We start from the raw sequence: 21,598 nt of genomic DNA on the forward strand, positions 1-21,598 counted from the left end.
TTGATCAGACTAACAAAGCTGAAGGTTTCAGAATCCTAATCAGAAAACACCCTTCACAACATCCTCACTGAATTTACAAGCCACTACTTTTCTGAAGTTGGATATTTTAGGTACTCCTGACCTGCTTCTATTTCAGAGTCAGGGCACATAATCAGCTAAGGAATTACCAAGAACTTATCTTGAGGTATAGGTACAGTTGGCACAAACACAACTGTATTCTACAGCACATTCAATATAGGCAGCAAAACAGAAAAATGGCTCAAAACAAGTGACTTTATCAGCATGCAAAGAAAATTCTTAACAGGATTTGGGAACTCAGCACACCATTTGCCATTGTAATACAGGCAATGTTTTCCATTCCACTGAGCTGAGTCAGCTGAGCCATCCTGCAGGACTTCACCATAAAATTCTAAGCTAAACTGGTATTAAAAATAAAATAATATTGGAAAGTGCTCAGAAACATATTATTTAACTAAGGCACACAAAGCTTTAGAACTGGACTAATAATTTAGATCCCAGTAACCACAATATTTCTGAATGCACGCTGTCAGACACCTTTCCAAATTCCAATGAATAAAATTTAGTTATTGCTTCTGCACAAAGGTTTTTCAGTGTGAAAGGATTCAAGTTAGTGAGAAGTTACATCTGTGTCATCAGGGTAATACATGCTCATTAACAATGCAAGGTGTTTGATTCATCATATTATTAATTCAGCTGTACAGTACATAGAAAAAATAAATCTTTCACGAAAAAGCCAAAGTAATTCATTTCCATATTAGCATCACCAAGGATCATCTTCAACCTACAAGGAGTAAGAATAAAAGTGAAATGAACACATAATTCATGATGACTGTGCTAAAATAGATTTGAAAGTTCTGAACACTTAATTTTATGTAGACAAGGGAATGCAATTTCTCTATACTTCAATATTGTAATGACAGATTCAACAGCAATTTTCTTTTGAAAATACTAGCAATATTGCTGCAACCCCATTAATACAGTTTCAGAAATGCTGAATAGTCTCATTACTTTTAATTATTAGACCAAAACATCATCTGTCTTGCAATTAATTCAAACAGAGGACAGTGACTGTGCCCACTCTACAGGAGTCACTCCTCCCTGTTAACAACTAGAAGTTTAAACAGGTTTGAAATATAATGAGAATTAGGCATGAAAAACTTCAGTACTTACTAAGGCTTGACACTGTAATACTCTTCTGGTGTCACAATTTTCAATCCACCAAAGTAATCCAGGACCCAAATATTGGTGATGTTGAATTTGGCAAAGAACCAATTATGGTCCTTGGGCCAACTTTCCATTTCAGGGTGGCGACTGAATAATGCTTTTTTTGCTAAGCCTGCTTCTGAATCATTCACCTAAACAAAAAACCAGGAAAATATTACGGGAAGATAGTCATGCAAAGATAAATTTTAGCTAAAAAACCACTGCTGACTACAGTGTGCTTTTTTCAGTTCAGCCATGTCTTGTCCCAAGGGGCTCATTACTGTGGTTGAGTCCACTCATCTTCAGTGGGGTCTACAACTCTGTGAGACAGACAATAATTCCAAAGTAGTGGATTTTAACATCAAAAGGCTACTTTTAAAGTTAGCACGAGCAAGAAAGTATTTCATCAACATAAGAATAAATCTTTCAACAAATCACAAAACAGAGAAGTATGGATTCTAGGTGAATTATTAAAATGAGATGTCTTGGCTGGAATTTTACCTCCTCTGCACCTGCTCATTCAAACTGACAGAAACAAAACAAGCTGTGCTCAGACATTTGAAAACACACACCAAACAGGATGGTATAACAGAATCTATAGAGAAGGGAAGCTGAAAAGTGTTAACAGCACTTAGTGTACAAAGTGCACATGTTTAAAAGGTTAAATCAACAATTTAGAGCTCTGGGTATGGTAGGAGAGCCACCTAAATAAAATCAACTCCTTTATTAATGAGAAACTCAGAAATGCAACTGAAAGATTGCTGAGTGCAATCTACAAATACCAGAGCTGTGAAAACACCAAATAAGAATTGAGACTATCATGTAAGAGAGAGTAGTGATGACTAGTTCTCATCCTCAATCATTTTCCCCAATAATGGGATTAGGATCTTCAATGAATAACACACGCCGTTCTCAATTCCTCCTACGAGACACCAAAGTACTGGTGCACAAAGAACACTGCCCAGGCAGCAACACCACCAGATCATACAATGGACACTTTTTGTCTATAATAACTGCAGCTTTGTAGCTCAGGTTAGTATTTACTTCAACAGAGTTTCAGAAGCAGGCATGTCACACTGTATGAACCAAAGAATTTAACTGAGCAAGAGAGATGTGAATGAAGTATGAAGGTTTTTTCCAAAATAATGGCCTTAGACTTCTTAGTTTCAGAACACATCCACAGGAATGAGGGAGATTTCCTGCCTTTCTGTCCCCCCAAATTCCTTGCTACAGGCATGTCAACAAAGCTCCTGCAAAAAATCAAGTGGTAACTTCATTTTCCTCACACAAACTATGAGCTGGCCTTTGGGTATCACAGCACAGAACACCTCAGCATGTGCTTTTGCATCGAATTTCTCACATTTCTCACTCCACTAAACAATTCTCTTTGATGCACACAACCTTGCCCAGTGTCAGCTTTCAGCTGCTTACCTTTACAATGCTCCCAACAAAGATTATGTGGGCACAGAGGGGGTTCTGGGGATCATATCTGTGCTTCCTGCAGTAAGGAGTCTGTGCCAAAGACACAGTCAAGGAGGCATTTGAATTGACCTGAAATGCAAGAAATAGACAAGATGTTTACACTTACTTTTCTTATGTGAAAGGAGTGTCATACCCACCACATTTTCTTGGTATTTCATTCAGCTCTTGGTACTTTATTCAGCTCAGTAATACTGGCAAAAAGAACACAGCTGTCATCACCTTTTCCTAGCTACATCTGAAAGGCTCCTTGGATGAGCTGTGAATCTGAAATTAAGCCCAGTTCAGAAGTGTGCTGAAGCTTGTTAGCATAAAATGCAAACATCACAGAACAACACTCCTTGAAACTCTGAATTCAGCCTACCTATTTCACATGCAAATGATGATATATTACAATTTACAGACACAAAGGACAGTAGAGAAGACAAGGTCATACAATGAACTTCTTCAACTTAATTCTGGTGGAAGGACAAAGTGCTACTGAGAAGGCAACCAACAGAGCTTCACGACTGTTGATAAAATTACTTAAAACAAAAGCAAACAATTCATCTCTTCAAAACAGCCTCCTGGCTCCCCCAAACAGCTCTTTTGACATTCAAAGTGAATTGTAGAAGTTAGGTTTTAAAAAAATCCTGCGCATTTAAGTGAAACATCTAACTTGAAGAATTAAAGAACCTGTATCTGATTGTTTTTCTAAAAAGTAATTTGGTGACCATAGCTTGAAAACCACTGGTGCCAAACAGGACTGCAGAATGTCACACACTAAGGGTCATTATCTCCCAGTAGGGGAAGTTCCCCTGCTTTGAGAAGTTTCATTACTAGTGCTCATGTCCAAGAGAAACCCCCCAAAGTCACTTGAACACTACCGGTGACCTCTCGAAACAGGAGCAACCACTTGAGAGATAGGAAGTTGCTTAACTCTGAAGAAGCTGACTCATGATTATTCGGCACCTTCTCCCTCGCACGTGACTATCGTATATCAAGAGTTTCTGCCCTGAAGCAGCAAAATAAGGACCTGTTGAGGAGCCTTACAGGAAATATTCATTAGCAGTTTGTACCGTGGGTTTTCTGTTATTCTGAAATAACATACCTGGGGTGGAAAAGGAGGTATTAGGCAGGATAAATTAGGCTCTCTACAGTACTTAGGTACATAATTAAACTATTTTAAGGCAACAAACTAAAACCTGACAGGGAACAAACAAAAAAATGATAAAACGAAGTCTGAAAAGTTAGCATTATTTTATGTTTTGTGTTTGTTTTACTAATATTGTAACAGTTACTAAAGCAAACAAAAAAAAAACTAATAAAGGAGGCATACAACTACTATTTCCTTAAGTTTTAGCAAACTCTTGCCTACAAAAGATCTGGGACAAGGCCAATTACATGCTCAGAGTCTCAGTATGCCAACGCTGCCTTTTGCTGTGTACTTCTCTTTATGGTAAGCTCCAGAAATTTAATTACTATTCCTTCAGCAGTCTTTGAAGGAATTATCTTTACTGAAGTCCCACATTGACAATTTCCAGCCCTTTTAACATTTTTTGTGTGAAGTTTTCTCTGTTTTAGTATTCCATGGCGCCTCATTTCTTTGCTCAGTGCTTCCGGAAGCTGCAGACACTTCCTCTGTCTGGCGCTCTGCCCTTTCTCAAGACCACGATCAGCAGGAATTTCTCAGGAGGCCTACTGAGTGTCACCACAGACAGCACTGCCCGTGATTAGCTGCTCAAGGGCTAATAATTGTCCCCAGGACTAACATCCAAGGAACAGCCATAAACTAAAACACAGAAAGTTTCAGCTGAACATGAGGAAGAATTTTACGCGGAGGGTGGCGGAGCACTGGAACAGCTGCCCAGGGAGGGCATGGATTCTCCCTCTCTGGAGAGATTTAAACATCACCTGGACATGCTGCTGTGCCGCCTGCCCGAGGTGACCCTACCTTGGCAGGGGGCTGCGCTGGATAATCGCCAGAGGTTCCTTCCGGCCCAAACAATTCCGTGTCTCTGTAAACCAGCGCTGTCACACTGCCTTGCAATCACCACTTGCCGGTGAGATGAAAAAGCGCAGGTAACCCAGCCGAACAGACGCTGCGGGAGTAACCTGGGTGCTTCTCTAAGTGTCCTTCGTGGGCTCACTGCTCACACCCGCGGTGCCCGCGCAGTGACACCGCCTTCCCCCGCCCGGCCGCTCCCGCTCACCTCCAGGTCCTGCACGGAGATCTCCATGTCGGTCAGGTACAGGTAGGGGACGCCGCTGCCGCCGCAGGGCCCGGGCGGGCCGTCGCTGAGGGAGAAGATGTTGGCGAAGGGGCGGCCGCGCAGTCCCTCCTGCGCCGACAGCGTGGCCAGCGCGCCCCAGTCGCAGCTGTGCAGGACGTAGCGCGCCATGCGCGCCGCCTCCTCGGGCGGCGGGATGGCCGCGACGGCCGCCAGCAGCAGCCCCGACGCAGCGCACAGAAGCAGCAGCCGCGCCATCGCTCCCCGGCCAGCTGAGGACACGGACGTCGCTCCCCACACAGCCGCGGAAGAAGCCATCCCAGCCGGCACGGTGCCCGCCACCGACTGCCGGGCCCGCCCGCTCAGCCCCGCACCGCGCCGGGAGGGGCGGGGCCGCGCCGTGCCTCGCCAATGGGAGCAGCGCTGCCCGCTCCCCCGAACCAACGAGGGGCAACCTCAAGAGTGACGAGCCAGCCCGCCCGCTGCCAGCCAATAGGCTTGAGAGGTCCGCGCTCCTCAGCCAATGAGACGCGCAGAGGGTGGGTCAAGGCGCGCAGCCGTTGTAAACAAGCCCGAGAGCGCGGCCTCAGGAGGGGCGGAGTCACCGGCAGCCCATGGGAGCCCTGCTCTGCGTTACCGAATCGGTGGAAAAGACCCCAAAATCAGCGAGTGCAAGCTGTGACCCCACACTACCGAGTGACCCAAACCACGGCACTGGGTGGCACAGCCAGCCTTTCCTTGACCACCTCCAGGGACGGTGACTCCAGCGCCTCCGATGAGCAGCCCGTTCCAATGTCTAATCACTCTTTCTGTGAAGAAATTCCTCCTGATGTCCAACCTGAACCTCCCGTGGCACAGCCTGAGGTCATTTCCCCTCATCCCCCGGAGATGAGGCCAAACCCCACCTGGCTCCTTTCAGGGAGCTGTAAAGAGCGGTAAAGTCCCCCCTGAGCCTCCTGTTCTCCAGGCGGAGCCCCCCCAGCTCCCTCACTGGCTTCTCATCGGACCCGTGCTCCAGACCCTTCCCTTCTCTGGACTTACTCCAGCCTCTCAGTGCCTTTCTTAAACTTAGGGGCCCAAAACTGAACACAGGACTCGAGGGGCCTCGCCAGTGCCGAGCACAGAGGGACAATCCCTGCCCTGCTCCTGCCGGCCACGCCATTCCTGCTCCAGGCCAGGATGCCATTGTTGGCCTTGTCGAACCTCACCGCGCTGACGCCGGCCCACAGAATTCCCTGACAATCCGGTTTCCGTGGAGCACCAGGAGCGGCTCCCCGCGCCCACCGGCGGAAGGAAGAAGGGAAGGTGGTGGCAGCGCTCCCGCCGGCCTGCGGGCGGTGCTGGCGGGACGCGGCTCCCGGCGATGTTCCCGGCGATGTTCCCGCCGGGTCCCGGCGGCTCCCGCCTGTGCGGGCGGTCCGGCGCGGCTGGACCCGAGCCCGTCCCCGCCTCCGGCACCCCCCGGCTCGGAGCCGGCCCGTTCTGCGGGATCTGAGCGACCCGGGATAGGCCATGGCGCGGTGCCCGGCAGCAGCCGTCCACTGGCATCATCCCTGCTTTGTCTGCCTGGGGAAGTCTGTCACATCCTGGAAGTGTCCAAAAAACGCGTGGATATGTCACTTGAGGACATGCTTTAATGGTGAGCACGGCGTGCTGGGTTAACAGGTGCAGTTGGTGATCCTAAAGGTCTTTCCCAACCATAATGGTTCTGTCATTCTACAATCCAAGGGGGTGGCACCATCGGCCCCACTATCCCTGCCCGCTGCTAAATCAGTCTCAAAGGCTGGTTCGGTGTCACCACAAGTGTTTGGGGCCCAGACTGCCCTTGGGAAAAGCTTGTCCTTCAATCACAGCTGCAGGGACTATCTGTTTTGGTCTGTAAAGCCTACAGGATGATTTGCCATTAGGCAGAGCTCAGTTGTTGCCTCTTGCACCGTGCTGCAGGGTGTATGTCAGAGCCCTTGCTGCTACAAGGCTTGGTTTTGTTAGTTGAACACCATTCCACCATCCACTGAAGGCTCTTCCAAGCATTATTTACCCAAATAAACACTGAGCTACCTTATTTTATCCATCACTTTGTGCTCAGTAACCTTATAAAGATTTGTACAAAGAGATGTTTTTAACTGGGGTAATACTGAGATTTGATTCAACTTGCCCTAAAAGATGGTGGAGTTTCATATTTCCACCTGGATCCAAGTATGTCCACACTATGTAAACAACAATGTAGCACTGAGAAACCCAAATTAACTTGCCCTGTGACCACCATCTGCCCCAGGTGCCCCACAGAACCCCCAGATTAAAGCAGGCCAGATGGGTCATCCTGTTGGGCTGAACTCAGCAAGGAAAACAACCACCCATCCATCCCCTACTATTTATCTGCTGTTCTGTACAGGCAGAACAAAATAATTTTCCTTCCAGTATTCCCCTTGTCTGCAGAGCATGGGCAGAGATCCCTGCCTCCTCTCCAGGACACGTGGAACCTTCTGCTCCTGCCTTCTCCTGGAGATGCTCGGGAGAAACTGCAATTTTCATAGGAAAAAGAAAAAAGAAAAAAAGGGTGCTCGAAATCCCTGATGTGCAGCCACTCAGCTCAGGTAGGTGGCTGAACTTATGTGTGGCACAGGACAAGTGATATTTCAGAGTGCTGAGGAGACAACCAGAGGGAGGAAAGAAGTGAGTTATGAGAGAAGAGCCTGCCTATCTGGAGGTAACAACTTGTGCCACAGGGTAAAAAAAGAAAGGGTAGAAAGGAAAGAAGATGCACTGAATGAAGGGGGCTAGTTTTGGCCCCTTATTTCTTGGATGGGTAGTGTGGAGTGAACCTTCTTGGTCAGGGTAAGGTCTGTAAATCTTTCAGCTTGCTCTGAAATGATGAGTTATCTGAAGTAAATCTCCAGGCTCTCTCACTTCCTCAGCTGGATCTCAGAGAAAGGAGAAGGATTCTCTCTGTTGTGCTGCAATACATCTAGGGGCTCTCAGCATCCTTGCATAACAGGGTCAAGAAAGCATTGCTAAGCACTAGTTCTCCTTTTCAACTCATGTGCTTCACTGCATTTAAGAAACAGTAAATAGACAGTAATATCTCACCATAAATTGAGCCATGTTTACTTAGTCCAAGGTTGAGTTCATGGAACAATCTTAATTTCAGTGTGTTTTATATGTGATGGGCTTCAGGCTGTGTCCCTGGAGAAGGTGTATTTTAGTCAGAAAGTGTGAGCAAGGTCTCCATCTTGGCTTGTGTCATGTTTTGTCTGCCCTCTTCAGAGCTGGTTTTCCCCGAGCCAGCTCTCTCTGTAGACAGCCTGGTTGCTGGATGGGCTGGGCACGGTTTCTCTTCAGACACAGCCTGGCTGTGTGCTGGTCCAGGCTTCCTGTCTAGGTCATGCAGTCTGTCCGTGAACAGAAACCTTTCTGTGTCCAGATAACACTCGGGGGCTGGGCAGTCTCGCTGTGTGCAGCGCTTGATTCCAGAGCCAGGCCCGCTCTCCCCATGCAAATGACAGCCAGGGTGATTAAAGTCACTTGCAGGGGTGATTAAAGCCACTTGCCGCTGCCTTTGACAGAAGAGACTGACCTGTGAGTCAGCTCTGGCAAACGCTGAAGTACTCAGTGCTTTGAAGTGCCAATGCTTGGTGCCACATGAGACCCACCATGCAAACTGTTTATAAAAATGTTGGTTGGATACTCTACTGAGGAGGTACCAGCCCTGCTGAGCAACGCAGCCCTGCTGCTGCTAGGAAGTAGCACACAACACAGACCTTTGCTGAGCCCAGAGAGGTGTTGCATGCTTGTGCATAAGACATTTATTTGTTCTCACCCTCAACTTCTTGAATTACCTTGGTTGGAAATTTAGCTTGTGACTCTTTCCTCAGTGTATTTTTTAGAAAATATGTAAAGTTATTATAGCACTGGCCTGGTGTTCAGCCATAAGTCCTCTTACTTTTTTAACAGCCACCACACAGGCAGTGGCAAGGCAAGCTTCCTCTGTGCATAACCTGGTAGGGACCAGAAATGTTGTTCCATTTTCAGTCAGAAAATCTTGTTCAGTCAGAGCTTGGGCGGCACGCTGAGGAAGCTGCTGGCCAGGGCCACTGCTTGTGATGCTGCTTTCTAGGACACTGAGAGATGGGCAGTAGGACTGGCCTGAGAAGAGTGTAATCAAAACCAGCACCCATGTTCAGACTGGTTTTGTTGGTTTATATTAAGCCCCGTGCTGATAATATTTGTCCCAACAGTACATGAGTACAAGGGGATGCACCCATGCCTCTTAATACCCCGGCTCAGTTTGTTCTCTGAAGTCAAGCAGATCAGCAGTGAAAGAAGAGCTCTCCAAAGACATTCAGGTGCTGCAAGAGATGACAGTAGTTATCTGAACACCACCCACCAGCCCCTGGTGGGGCCAGGGTGATCCACCTCAGTGTGATCTCACTATTATGAGGTGAAATGCTCCCTGTGCCAGGTGAAATGCCACAGCATTCTCCTAACTTTACTCTGCTTAGGGACAGGCTTTTGCCCAGAGCCTGGCAATTACAAAGCCTTAATTAAGAAGCCTGATTAGTCTGAACCATGATATTAGAGGTCAGGTGCCATCTGACAGTCAGGAACACGTGAAATGATTCAATCTTTCAGTTAGTCTCTCACCTACATTTTTATGTGGCCACCACGAAAAGCACACAAACAATTCCAACTCAGCTTAGTGAGAGCCACTTTACAGCCACGTCCTTCCCTTGAATTCCCTTTGGTAACGGGACTTTCCCATTGACATCAGTTCCCAGGGGGGCAGAGAGCCTGGCACGCCGGTCCCCGTGTCCGTGTGGGTGCTGGCACGTGTGCGTGTGAGTGAGTTTGTGTTTTTGTGCTCTCAGACGTGCTTCGCTGCAGCTGCAGGACCCGAGCACTAAAATGTCAATGGTACAAAGCGTTCCAGCTGAGTTCATTTCCTGCTGATAAGTCCCTGAAGAGGAGGCTGAGGCTCAGCATCCACAGCACTGGTTTAGTGCTGAGGGGCACGGGCAGTCGCCTCGGAGAACGCTCAGCAGAATGGTGGGTTCAAAAAGCGAGTTTCCCATAGAAAAACGCTGCTCACATTCGCTTCCTGTTGGGCTGCCAGTGTCAGACCTGATGTATAAAGCCAACCCAAAACAGGATGCTGGCTTTTAGGGTTGATTGATCTTTGAAATGCAAATGTTTTTTCAGTGGTTACCTTATCCCCCCTTTTTTTTCAGTTGAGAATCGAGTTGCTTGAGTGTGAACAGGAAGGGTTGACACCCCGTTTTCAGGAGGGCAAAAGCCCAATATAGTAACAGCTGCTGGTTAGAGGTGTGAATTCTGGGAAATTACATGGGTAACCACAGCCAAGGCCAGGCAGAGAGGTGGACAGAACAACCTCGGATACTGGCACTGACAGGTGAGCTCTACTAAAACCCTCAACAAATGTCTTAACAAAGCACAGAATTGCAATCTGTCTAGCAGGAACCCACAGCTCCCTCCACCCTTTGCTCACACACCACCCTAACAAACATACTTTCCCAGATTTGGCAGCTAGGCAGACACACCCGAATGAGATAACTGCACGGACACAAATGCCACAGACAAAGTTTCAGATGCCCTCCAAAGCTCTTTTAACTAACTGGTTTTTTAATAAAGCACAGCTCTGTCATCTGCATCTGATGTGTCTGCATCTCCTTTCTGTGGCTCACTCTGAGCACCCTGTGGACATTCCATCCTCTGCAGCCAAAATCCAAGAGGCCAGCAAGTGCTGCCCACAGTGTTTCTGAGCATGGCAGACCCTCTTACGCCACCTGTTTTGCAGGAATGCCAGGATGAAGGAGTTCCTTGCACCTCTCCCCCACATGCTGCCTGTAGCAGAAGTGCCAGTCACTTCTTCTGAAGCAAACTTGCTGTGTTGGCCTCATGTGTCTTGAAAAGAATCAGACAGGAAGCTGCAAAATCCAGGGGGCCACAATTGCAGCATTTTATCAGTCAAACGAAATTTTCCCCTGGAGCCTGTTTTAATGGCATTAGTGATGACTGTATTTTTTTTCCTCCAGAGCAGAACAGATGTGGAAGTTTTTTTTTTTTTGGATGTAAGAACAAGTTAGTCTCATAGACACTGCTACATCCCAGAGATATACAGAGGGATGCAGAGAGTCATACTCGAAGATACCTCAAATACTTGCATGTACACATCATGTAAAACACCCATTTTCTCAGTATAACTTCCCTTATTAAGGTTTGTTACGATGTTCTTGCAGTTAAAGTGTGTGGGTTGTTTTTTTCAGATTTTCTAGTGGTTTTCAGTCCAGAAACAAGAAAGAGGAGAACAAATCCACACCTTATGTCTTCCTGTCTGGAGAAAAACAGACACCATATTTCTGTGCATTCACCCCTTGCTCCTTCAGGAAGGAAGATTTAGCATTGAAAAGTGTCAAAAGTACTGACAAAATGGCAAAAGTACCCTGAGTACTGTGTACCATGCCCAGAGCAATGGCATTTGGGAATCCAGTCGATAGAAAAGGTTTGTTTTGTGGCAAGATAGTTGGAGGCAGAAATAAATGGAGTGAAGAATTGTGGTGGGGCAGCTGCAACTGCTTTTGGTTTATTAGTATGGGTGAAGTGATACTGCCTCTGCCTAGCAGTTTCCTTTTCCGCACACCTAAGCAAACAGTTTCCTCTGCACAGTAGAACCCCTGAAAGCAGAAAGAAAATACTGAAACAGACCCTGAGCAGCAGGAAACAGTCCTGGGAGGTGTGACTTTGACGGTGTGTTACATGGCAGATACGTTGAAAACAACACTTGTGATCCGTGTCCAGTGAAATCCTTGAGCTTGAAATCCTCCTTCTGTCCCCACAGCAGGCAAAGCATGGGCGGTGGAAGAGTCCTGCTCTCCCTGACTCACCCTACTTCTCAGTTCAGTTTCTATTCCCTCTCCTAATGTGCCATTGTCAGGACTTGAAGAAATCAATAGGATTTCCAAAGAAGTAGTAGTTTCATTTTCGTATTTCTTTTAGATTTTATTTTATCTACAGTAGCAGCATCTTCTGGTTGCTTACAGCAGAGGGGTTTCATCTAATCTAGTATTTCAACAACAGAAGATTAATTAGTCCTCTTGCCCAATCTCCAGATTGCAGCAACTCAGCCTATCATTCTTTTGGCTATGGACAGAGTGACTATTGTATATTGAATCTGGGAGATAATGAGATCATGATTTAAATCTGCAAATTCCAGAGGAGTCCCACAGCATGCAGGACAGCAACAGTTAACTACACTGGAAGAACAACTATCAGTAACAGTGAGCTGGGATATCATGATGCTCACATTTAAATCCTTGCTGGAGTGTTCTCAGCCACAGCCAGCAGGGACTTGTGAAACACTGCAAAGGAGAAGTATGCATCCCTTCCAAAAAATATGTTTTAACTCTCTTCTGCCCCCAAGGTATCGTGCCAAAATGACGATATGACATTGTGTCACTTTGCAGCTGCACTCAAGGCAGGGAAGCCAGCAGAAGACAAAGGGAGCGTTTCCAAATTCCTCTGCACCACCCCGCTCTCAAGAGGTGGGGACTGAAATTCTTTGAGAAGGAGCATATGCAAACAGTTGCTAAAAGAGATGTCCGGTTTACAACACCGTGATCAGAATGGAAAGGGAAACTGCAGCAAAACATTCCGGAGGCTTGTTTTTCCCCTTCTGAATTTTTCTACCACCACGGAAACGTCTCGCTTCCAGTGCACAAATCTGTCCATCCCTGCGAAGGGAGAGGAGAACAACCTGCACTTTCTGATCTGGTGGTGTGACACAAATTCAGGGTGGAAAGAGCTGGTCCTGTTTTACAGATGGACAGTGACAACCTTACATGGAGACCCTCTGCTAGAGCCCACAATTACGCCCTGTTTTCTCTCTGGGGGATCACCCAGGAGATACTGACCTTCCTGAGAGTCCCAGCCGCGCACCAGGACAACGCCTTAAATTCTGTTCAAGCCCAGTAATTCACCCTCGCTCTCCTCCTATTCTGCCTCTCTGAAGACAGAGTGAAATTACTGAAAACGAGGAAGAGAAAGGAAAGCTGCAGTTAGAAGAAAAGGGAATCTCTCCTCACAAATAAACAAGCAAGAGACCCTGCAGATTTGGACAGGGAAGTGGGGACAGCAAAGAGATCGAAGCGGAGATACCAGGGCAGGAGCTGCAAGCAGTGGAGAGAAACTGAGACAAAACGGGGGGGTGGGAGGGGAAGATAAGGTGATAGAAAATAGGAAGGGGGAGAGGGGAAAGAGGAGAGGAAATGCACATGCGGTGTCCCCAAGTTTGGGCGCGGAGGCAGAGCTTGTTGCTTGTTGTCTCACGAGCCCAACACTCCGGGAAGGACAGTATCTGTTTAGATTTGTGTCTAAATTTAAACCCTGATTGCCTTGCCTCCCCCTCCTCTCCCCTCCCTCCCTCCCTTCCTCTCACCCACCCGCCCTTCTTCCTTGTTCGTAGTGCAGGGCCACTCGCCGGGCTCTGTCAGCTCAGGCTGAGCAGGAGCTGGGATCTTCCACCCCTCCACGGCGGCACCGTTCTGCTCTGGCTCGCCTGAAGTTTTCCCACAGATAACAGGGAAAGGGGTGGGGAAGAAGGATTGCCCCGAGGACACCTCTCTCTTGCAGGACATGGAGGTAAAGAAAACTTTATTTCCACTAGCTTGTGACTGGCTCCGCGATCTGCTTTAGCTCCACCTTGCAAAGCAGTTTCTCCCTGAAGGCAGCTTCAAATATCCCTTTGCTGGGGTTCAGATAAAGGTCTCCTCCCCCCCCCCCCCCCCCCCCAACCCCTGTCCTGCACCTCAGACTCTTTCGCAGGTTTTAGTCCAGATTTGGAAAGCAGGGGGATGGTTTGGGAAGAAATTACCTCTGTGAAAGGGGAATGAGTAAGAGCTGCCTTTTACTTATTAGTCTCCGAGGTGTGATTAGAGCGCTAGATTTTTAAAGGTATCATTCTGAAAGGAGGTCTTAAGGAGTCATTAAAAATGGGGGCATAAGAGAACAAACCTTCCAGGACTGACAGGCTCCTTGGGGTCGGTCCCTTCCCAACCCGTGCAGCAGCAGTTGTCATTCGCACCCTCAGCTGTGTGTAGCCCCTGTCCCACGTGGATTGGCAGGTCTCACTTTGGTTATCAATAGAGCACTTTGGGTCAGGGAAGGGGACCCGAGAAGCTGTGCTTGCGCGACGTAGATGAGTAGCACACCCCCAGAGGGTTTTCTGTCCCTTTTTCTCCGTGTGCCCTGTGCTTCAGGGGAGTTGGATCTCACGTCTCAGGGTGGGCACAGAGCTAGCAGACAGGAGTCTGGCTTGCCTGGTGTCTGTGTTCAAGCATTCTCCTGTGTAACACCCTCTTGGGCAAGGCAGTTCACCTCCATCTGCCTCCTGTCCCGTTCGTTCAAAATGGGAATGGTGGTGCTTGCTTTGGTCATGTCAGGCTGGATTTGCAAGCTTTTCAAAGAGTTTTTTAAAGTGGCAAGGGAAAAAAGAATATTTTTAGGAGGGGCACAGGAAATAGAAAGGTGATTACAACATTGGCAAAACCTCAAATTATGAAAGAGGACATTTGGTATTTCTCTCTGCTAAACAGAGACCTTACTAAACACTTTATATTAATCTTCCCAGATAAGCCTTTTTCTGCGTGGATGCAGCCCCAGCACCAGGGGACACGCAACAGAGCCAGGAAACAGTGTGCTTGAAGCACCACTTCAATTGTTCTTTGAAGATTTCCAGTGCATAACTCAGCTGGGCAGTTGTGATTACACCCAGGTGCTAACATCACCATCCTTGTTATCTGTGCTGACCTGCCCCACAGGCAAGGGTTAAAGATTTGGCCTGTTCAGGCACGTTTGTTATAAAAAAGGTCTGAAGTATCTAAATAGATTTTTGGGGTGGAGAAGGATCAAGCAGTGGTGAAACCAACTCAGCATAGACTACTTATGTGACATGACAAATGTTTGGCTTTACAAGGGTTTTCAGGTTTGACAGAGCCTGGTTCAGTCACTTGTTTTGTTCTTTTTCACTGTAGTGTCTTGTGATGCTTCAGAGGGGAGGGGGAATTGAGCTCCTAAGTTGTTATAACTTAGGGTTGAAGGAGGTATTTTGGCATGTTGAGGACACTCTCCCTCACCTCCTCTCCACACACACAGGACTGCACCCCTCGAGTATTTTCTGTTGTCTGTGTTGGAGTAGAAAGGAACACACCTGCCATTTCCTTTTTGGAGACACATGTGACACATATGGAAGGTCTGGTGGCCAGGAAGCTTCTCTGAAATATCTGACCTAAGATTTCCCTGCTCTTGATTCTGTCCCTTTTCCTCTATTTCCAGCCTTTTCCCTGTGTTACCTGGGTTTTTTTGGTCATTTGCAGATTGCTGAATCCATTCTTAATTTTAAAACATCTCAATTTCCAAGATATTTTATTAGTCGTGTGCTTGGTCCTGCCCTAAGCCTCCAAAGAGGTGTTTAATAACCCAAAAGTAAGAAGATATTAGACCAAAATAGAGCCAACAGCAAGAACTTGAGTTCCCACCAGCTGATTCTCTGCTCTGTTTGTTCCTGAGGGCTTTTCACGGGCTATGGACACAGAGGCTCACCACAGCCTTTTGCTTTAAAACCAGATTTAATGATCCTGTGCAGCAGGAACGAGAGGAGTTCTGTCATTTCTCTGTTTGCTTCATCAGTGGCAGGCAGAGCTGCTCTGTGCTTTCCTGCTGGCATGGCTGGCAGGCTCTTTGCTCTAATGGGACACATGAGGATTACCAGCATCAGGAGGAAAAGGGCAGAGGGCTGACATAGCCAGCTGATTTCTGTCATGTCTCTGGCAGGAAGACCCTAGTTCTGAAAAACCCACAGAAGCAAGATAGTTGGGATCTCTTTCTTAGAGTGGTTTTAGTGTGGGTTTGCTGCTCCTTAAGGACTAGTACCTATGGTCTTAGCCTTTCTGCTGTCAGGAATGTGCCACATTCAAAGCAGCAACTGAAACTATTTAAGATCTTAAAAGAGGGAGAAAAAGGCAGCAAAACCCCATCCTTGCAGTTCATGTAATTTTGTGAGTGTCTTGATCTTCAGTGTTTTGTTTTGTTGTTTGGGGGGTTTTTTGCAAAGGCCCATCTTCTTGATGCAAAATAGATTTGAGACTCAGTTTTCTTTCCAGTGTATGGCAAATGAAAAGAACTTGAAATCATGATGTTTATACCACATACTGTTAACATGAGCTCGTATCAAAAGTGGGTAAAACTGCACTGATGGAAGCTAAGCCACTTGTAAAAAAAACAGCCACTAAACATTCTTTGCACTCATGGTACAAAAAGGATCAGAAATTTTTGTGTTGGTCTCTTAGTTTACATCCTCAGATTTGGTCCAAGCTGTCTTAATTCCCACGGCTTGTGGGTTCCCAAACCTTCCTACAGATGTTGTGAGTTAAGGCATCCGCTGAAAGTGCTTGTGGCTTTCTGCAGCCCGTGTTCCACAGCAGTCATGGCATTCCTCTTCCCAGTCTCTCTGTAGGGGCTTGGGAGCATAGAGACACTTGAACTTTACTTGCACAGCAAAGGGAAGCAATCCAAATCTGAATTTCATTTGAGTGGCTCCCCATGGTGTGATGGGTTCCCTAAACTGCAGAGGTCCAGCAACCAGGTGTATTTTGGGAAGGCTCTCCTCTCCTTTGTGCCTACCAGCAGATGTCATTTAATTCTGTGACACCTCCGTTGCCATGTCTCTTTTCTGCAACTACTCCTGCTAGATCTTCATTTTTCCTGTTGGTGCACTGACTCAGCAGAGGGAAAGCTTTTCCAGGGCTGAGGGCAGTTCTTTGCTCTCTTCACCCTTCTGAGCAACCTCCTGAGCATGGCTCCAGCTGCAGGGCTGTGCTGTCACTACACCACAGTGTCCTCACCTCGGACATCTGGGGAGCAATGGAGTCATTGCTTTTTTCAGCAAAACGCCCCTTCCTGTGTCATGTGGGGACACCACAAAGTGGCCGAAGTACAGGGTAGCCTGCTTTCAAAACAGGCACTCACCCTGTCCTTAGGAAAACTGCACTGAGGAAACTTGACCTGTCACCCAAGGGGACCAAATTGGAGGGGATGCAGGAATGGGTACTGTGCAGATGAGGTGGCTGAGATCTGTGACCATCCTGGTACTCAGAGCATCAGGACAGGAGGTGAGCTGGGCTGAGAGAGGTCTCTGCCCACCCTCGCACCTGTGGAGCTGAGATTAAGAACAGGCATTACGCCACGGTTAGCTCTGCCAGGAAACAATATCCCTCTCCCAGGAAGCTCTGATGATTGGCTTTCGTTCTAAAAGTTAAAATGTCCCTTTTCCACTCTTCTTTTTTCTTTTTGCTTAACAGAACAGTTTAACCTCAAATAGACTTGTTTTCAGTGTTTCCTCCCAAACGCATCGAAATGATACGTTCACACAGTGTGTCTGTGTAGTTAAAGGGGAGAGTATTTAAATGTACTGGGAGAGGTACTGTATGACACCATTTTACTCCTCAGGTCTGGGCAGATTTGGGACCTGCCTGACAGTAAATAGCTTGTCTGCAGCAAAGAGTCCTGGAAAGGATCAGGTTTGCCAGACTTCCACATGCCAGTGACTGGAGGCCTCCCTCTTGAAGGACAGAAAACATCAAAACCAAACCCCATGGGCTGTGCTGCAGCCCTTTGTTCCACCTAGCAGAGACCCTGGATTAAATGGAATTAAGGCTTTTCCTGTGTCACCAGAGAGGGAGAATTCTTCTGAACCTCTCCTCACTCCCCAGTTTGGTTGTCTGAGTGTCCCAAGCCATGTGATAGCATTTTGGAAAGCCTTCTGTGCTGTGCTCCCCAATCTAATTGGCGGGATGCTTTGCAGTTGAGCAGCATATCATGCATACCTTCTCATGCATTCCCAGGAGCTGCTTATCTGAAGAACAGGGGAAAAACATCAGCACTGCTTTATCAATAGATGCTGCTTGGAAACTTGCTGGCTTTTATCATGGAAATGAACCAGCCCACACATACTTGGGGTTGGTTTTCCATTCTGTTTCCACTTTGGTCCGTTTACAGAGGTGTTTTAGAGAGGTGGATGCTCTTTTTCCTAAAACACCAACTCCACAGCCTGAATTTGGGATCTGAGGTGGCAGCAGAAGCCAGCAGCAAGGAAACCTGTTTGGAGGACCTTGTCTTGGTGCCATGCAGACAGGGATATGCCTTTAGCAGTTTGCAGGACAAGCAGGCATAAGATTAATCTGGTCTAGGGACAGCAGAGCTGCTGTGTAAGGAGAAGTTGTTACTACACATTCACTGCAGAGTTGCTTCACACCTGGTTGTTTACAGAGACCCAGGGCACTTCATTCCTACAGAGTCTCACCTAGGCATGGATTTAAGTCACATTTCAACCAGGTCACAATGTATCCAGCTATGCAGTCTCATGCCAGAAATGCTTTTACATCAAATCTGAGTCATATCTTTGTATCTTATCACCAGTATCTGGGTCTGGGTAATGTACTGGTAAGGATGAGCCTTATCTGCCCCATTAGTGCCAAATGAAGTTTTCAGTCTTTGGAAAGACTAAAAAGACGCTGGACCAAATTCTTGTCAGATGAAGCACATCACTTGCTAAAGGTGTTTCTGGAAGTCTTCTCCATGAGAAGACCCAGACCTCACTTGCCAGATTGACAGCAGATTTAGATGCATGGCTTTTTCTTCATTATTCATCACCAGATTTTAAAAGAGCTCAAAGCCCATAGAGCAGGCAGGAACATTGTAAGCTGGTGTTGTTGCATATGCAAATACACCTGTTTACCCTTTCAAACGAGATGCATACAGGGTTTTGGTCAGTGTGGATGACTGGTGGCTAATCTGCAAAAGATACTGATTTACTGCCAGCTTCAACAAAGCCAGTGTTCATCTCAGGCTTCTCAAACACACATAGAATTAACGTGTGTGGTTTGGAAAGCCTGGACATCTGCAGGGTGCAGACCAGTGACTTCTTGTGCACAGAAAGGCACAAAAGTGCAAAAGAGAGGGAATTCTGGCTCAGAAGATTGGACCTCAACAAGTCAGTGTGGCTTTGCAGTGAGACTGAGGACAGTAGTCTAAAACTGCTAGCGCAGAGGAAACAGAATTAGTGCACTGGAAAAGCTGTATGCCTAGGAATACCGGGATCCAATTAAAGGAAAGATTTATATCTCACCAAGTAGCAGGAGAGATTTCTAACAGTGAGGTCTGGCAAGGTTTGGAGTAGCATAGTGGAAACCAAATGTAGTAGAAATCTTTTTCCCATGAATGATTCAAAAATAGGCTGGACTGCGCATTAGAAAGATAAGAAGTGAGCTTCAGTTGTATTCAGGTTAGTGGTATTGAGAGAGCCACCAGAGGGGCAGCACCATGCTGTTCTGCAGTTCTTCCACGTGTGGGCTGCTAGAAGCAGCTCGTGGCTATTCAGCAGCAGGCCCCAGACGTGTTTATGATTCCTCCCTGCTGCAGTACCTTGTTCAAGCCTGGCAAACTTCTGCCTGTGGGAAGCTCAGGTCAAAATAAGTTGGCATCATGTCTGTAAGAGTCTGGGAATGGTTATTTTACTACCTGTGTAAAACACAAAACTATTCTATTTTTATTCTTTCTTCCTGTTTTTAGAATGGGTTTCTTTATCCTTTAAAACTGCGTACTGCGACAGCAATCATGGCTTCCTCAAGTCAGTCATCTTGAAATACCTTTCTGCTGAGTGCCATGTTCCCCTGAAGTTCAGATGAAGCATGCCCTGTTTTCATAGACACACACTTGAGCTGGTGTGCCAGGCTTCCCAGGAATTTCACTCCTTGGACTTTGCAGTGAGGGCATGTTTAACTTGTGAAATGTGCACAGTCTAATTTGGCTTCCCATTTAGTCTTTACGAAGTGCGTGGAGTTGTCAACACTGTCGCTCCATGAGAACCCAGGGTTTCCATTCCCAGTTTGAAGGTGTTCATTCCCAGTTTAGAGGCAGAGGGGCTTTCCATGCAAAGAATCGTGGTCCTCTAGACAGCAGGTGCCTGTGAAGGGGACAGAGTGGAAGAAAAGAGATGGATTGCTGAGTACACTGGTTACTCCTACAAAAAGGAAACAACCGTAGCACTTTGTCTTTCATCTCCCAGCTCAATGCAAAGTTGTCTTTTCCAATCCCGTCGGGACTTCAGTCTCATATAATACATCATCCTGTCACAGTCAACTAACAGACTCAAAAATCACTGGATCATTCTAGTGATTCCAGAGATCAAAAGTTGAATTTAATTTTTTCTTCTCAACACCTGTGAATTCAGGGACATGCTGGCCACAGCTTCCTAGTGCTGATTCACTCACTGAGCAAGTGTTGTGCAGGCACGGAGCCCAAACTTCCTGGACACCTGGTTCCGGTGGCCCAGCTTTAACCTGGGGAAACTGTGCCTGAGGTTGAAGGAACTTTAGTCCCTCTTCTTGCAGAGAAAGAACATGTAAACGAGTTCCAATCAGCCAGCAGGTAAAAGAAATAGAGCACTAAAGTAGGGGTGGAGTGTTTCAAAGCTCTTACAAGCACTGGGTTTCTCCGTTGCAGCGTTTTGGGTGAATTTTATGCATCGTTTTACTCAAAAACAGATCATTATCTTCTTCTGGTCACTGAAAAATAATTTATGTCAAAGACCAAGCTGCAGCTCAGGAGTTGCTTGTGAGCATTTTCCTTAGGGTATATAGAGGAGTTGTTTACCTATGGAAAAGACTAAATTTCTAATGCATCGTTATGGCTGATCCAGACTGGGCTGAAAATTCAGGCATTTTCAAACGTAAATTACAGCAAATTACAGCTGCCTGGGTACATTTTCCCAATGTTGTCCCAATTTTCAGGAGTCTCAGAGACTGGAGACTCTGGATGAAGCCAAAGGGTGGGCAGCTGCTGGGAAAGCCGCTTTGCAGACCCAGATCCTCAGTGCTACTGGGGCCACTGAGCCCTCCAGGGTCCAACCAGCAAGACCTCTCTCTGGGTATAGCTCAGCATCCACACCTCAAGCTGGCTGCCAGCAGAGTGCTTGCTATCACTTTCCTCCACTCCATATCTGTGTACCTTTTTAGACTAAATTCCTGGCTTAGATAAATATGAACCTCCTTCTCTGACCTGCCTGCATCCAGTGTAGACCTAATTTAATAGCAATGTGTTACAAAGATAACACAGTCCTAACTGATGAGTCCTGGAAGCCGCTGCAGTTGGAAGCTCTGTGTAGGCTCATTTACCCTTCTGATTTTCTGTTCCCAGCATGATAAATTAAGAGGAGTAGAATCGATGTGCTGCTACAACCAGGCTGTCTCAAATTGAGTTTAAATGGGGAGGTTCCACAGTCTATTTACAGTATTTATCAGAAGTATTTTGAACTGTCCCTGCTTCTTCCATTCTCCGTGTACCTTCTCTGACAGTTCAGTGACTTCAGTTTCTAATTTCATGTTCTGAATAGCTTCAGATTAGATAATTTATGCATTCTGTGTATGCACTTGCTTAAAGTTCATCCTCTTTAACCACTCCATTAGGCCAGGAGTGATCCCTTCCTTGTCCCACCTGAAGCATCTTGAGTCTGAGCCTCCTCGTGTTGAACTTCGTCTTTTTTTTCAGACTCTGCTAAAAGCAGGGCTTTTTCCTGACCCCGTGTGAGGCAAGCAAGGGAGAAGATCCATTAGGTTGAG

General features: G+C 46.7%; 2 protein-coding genes across 5 annotated transcripts in view; one reads left to right on the forward strand and one right to left on the reverse strand.

Moving 5' to 3' along the window:
* Positions 1 to 1,190: 1,190 nt before the first annotated feature.
* CREG1 (cellular repressor of E1A stimulated genes 1) lies at positions 1,191 to 5,292 on the reverse strand. The gene is made up of 3 exons (XM_069025376.1): positions 4,896 to 5,292; positions 2,656 to 2,775; positions 1,191 to 1,376 (listed from the first exon to the last, which is right to left on the reverse strand). Exons 1-3 carry the CDS (start codon positions 5,229 to 5,231, stop codon positions 1,191 to 1,193), a joined length of 642 nt encoding a protein of 213 aa, XP_068881477.1. The 5' UTR covers positions 5,232 to 5,292.
* An 81-nt stretch (positions 5,293 to 5,373) lies between these two features.
* RCSD1 (RCSD domain containing 1) overlaps positions 5,374 to 21,598 on the forward strand; it is a 39,279-nt gene continuing 23,054 nt past the window's right edge. For 2 of the 4 annotated variants that reach the window (XM_069025284.1, XM_069025303.1), the window contains exon 1: positions 5,374 to 7,507. In XM_069025284.1, coding sequence (XP_068881385.1) covers positions 7,487 to 7,507 — 21 coding nt within the window. In that variant the 5' untranslated portion in view covers positions 5,374 to 7,486. Of the gene's footprint in view, positions 7,508 to 13,398; positions 13,566 to 21,598 lie in introns of those variants that run through there. The other 2 variants (XM_069025276.1, XM_069025294.1) reach the window with 2 other exon arrangements.

The sequence above is a fragment of the Aphelocoma coerulescens genome, chromosome 1 (assembly GCF_041296385.1).
Source record: "Aphelocoma coerulescens isolate FSJ_1873_10779 chromosome 1, UR_Acoe_1.0, whole genome shotgun sequence".
NCBI classification, from domain to species: domain Eukaryota; kingdom Metazoa; phylum Chordata; class Aves; order Passeriformes; family Corvidae; genus Aphelocoma; species Aphelocoma coerulescens.

Bases quoted from the DNA above. Each gene is read 5' to 3' on its own strand.
- CREG1 (XM_069025376.1), bottom strand. From the start codon at position 5,231: ATGGCTTCTTCCGCGGCTGTGTGGGGAGCGACGTCCGTGTCCTCAGCT. The intron at 2,776-4,895 runs GTGAGCGGGAGC...CTTGCATTTCAG, and splicing joins TCTCCGTGCAGGACCTGGAG to GTCAATTCAAATGCCTCCTT. The intron at 1,377-2,655 runs GTAAGCAGCTGA...TTTTTTGTTTAG, and splicing joins TTGTTGGGAGCATTGTAAAG to GTGAATGATTCAGAAGCAGG.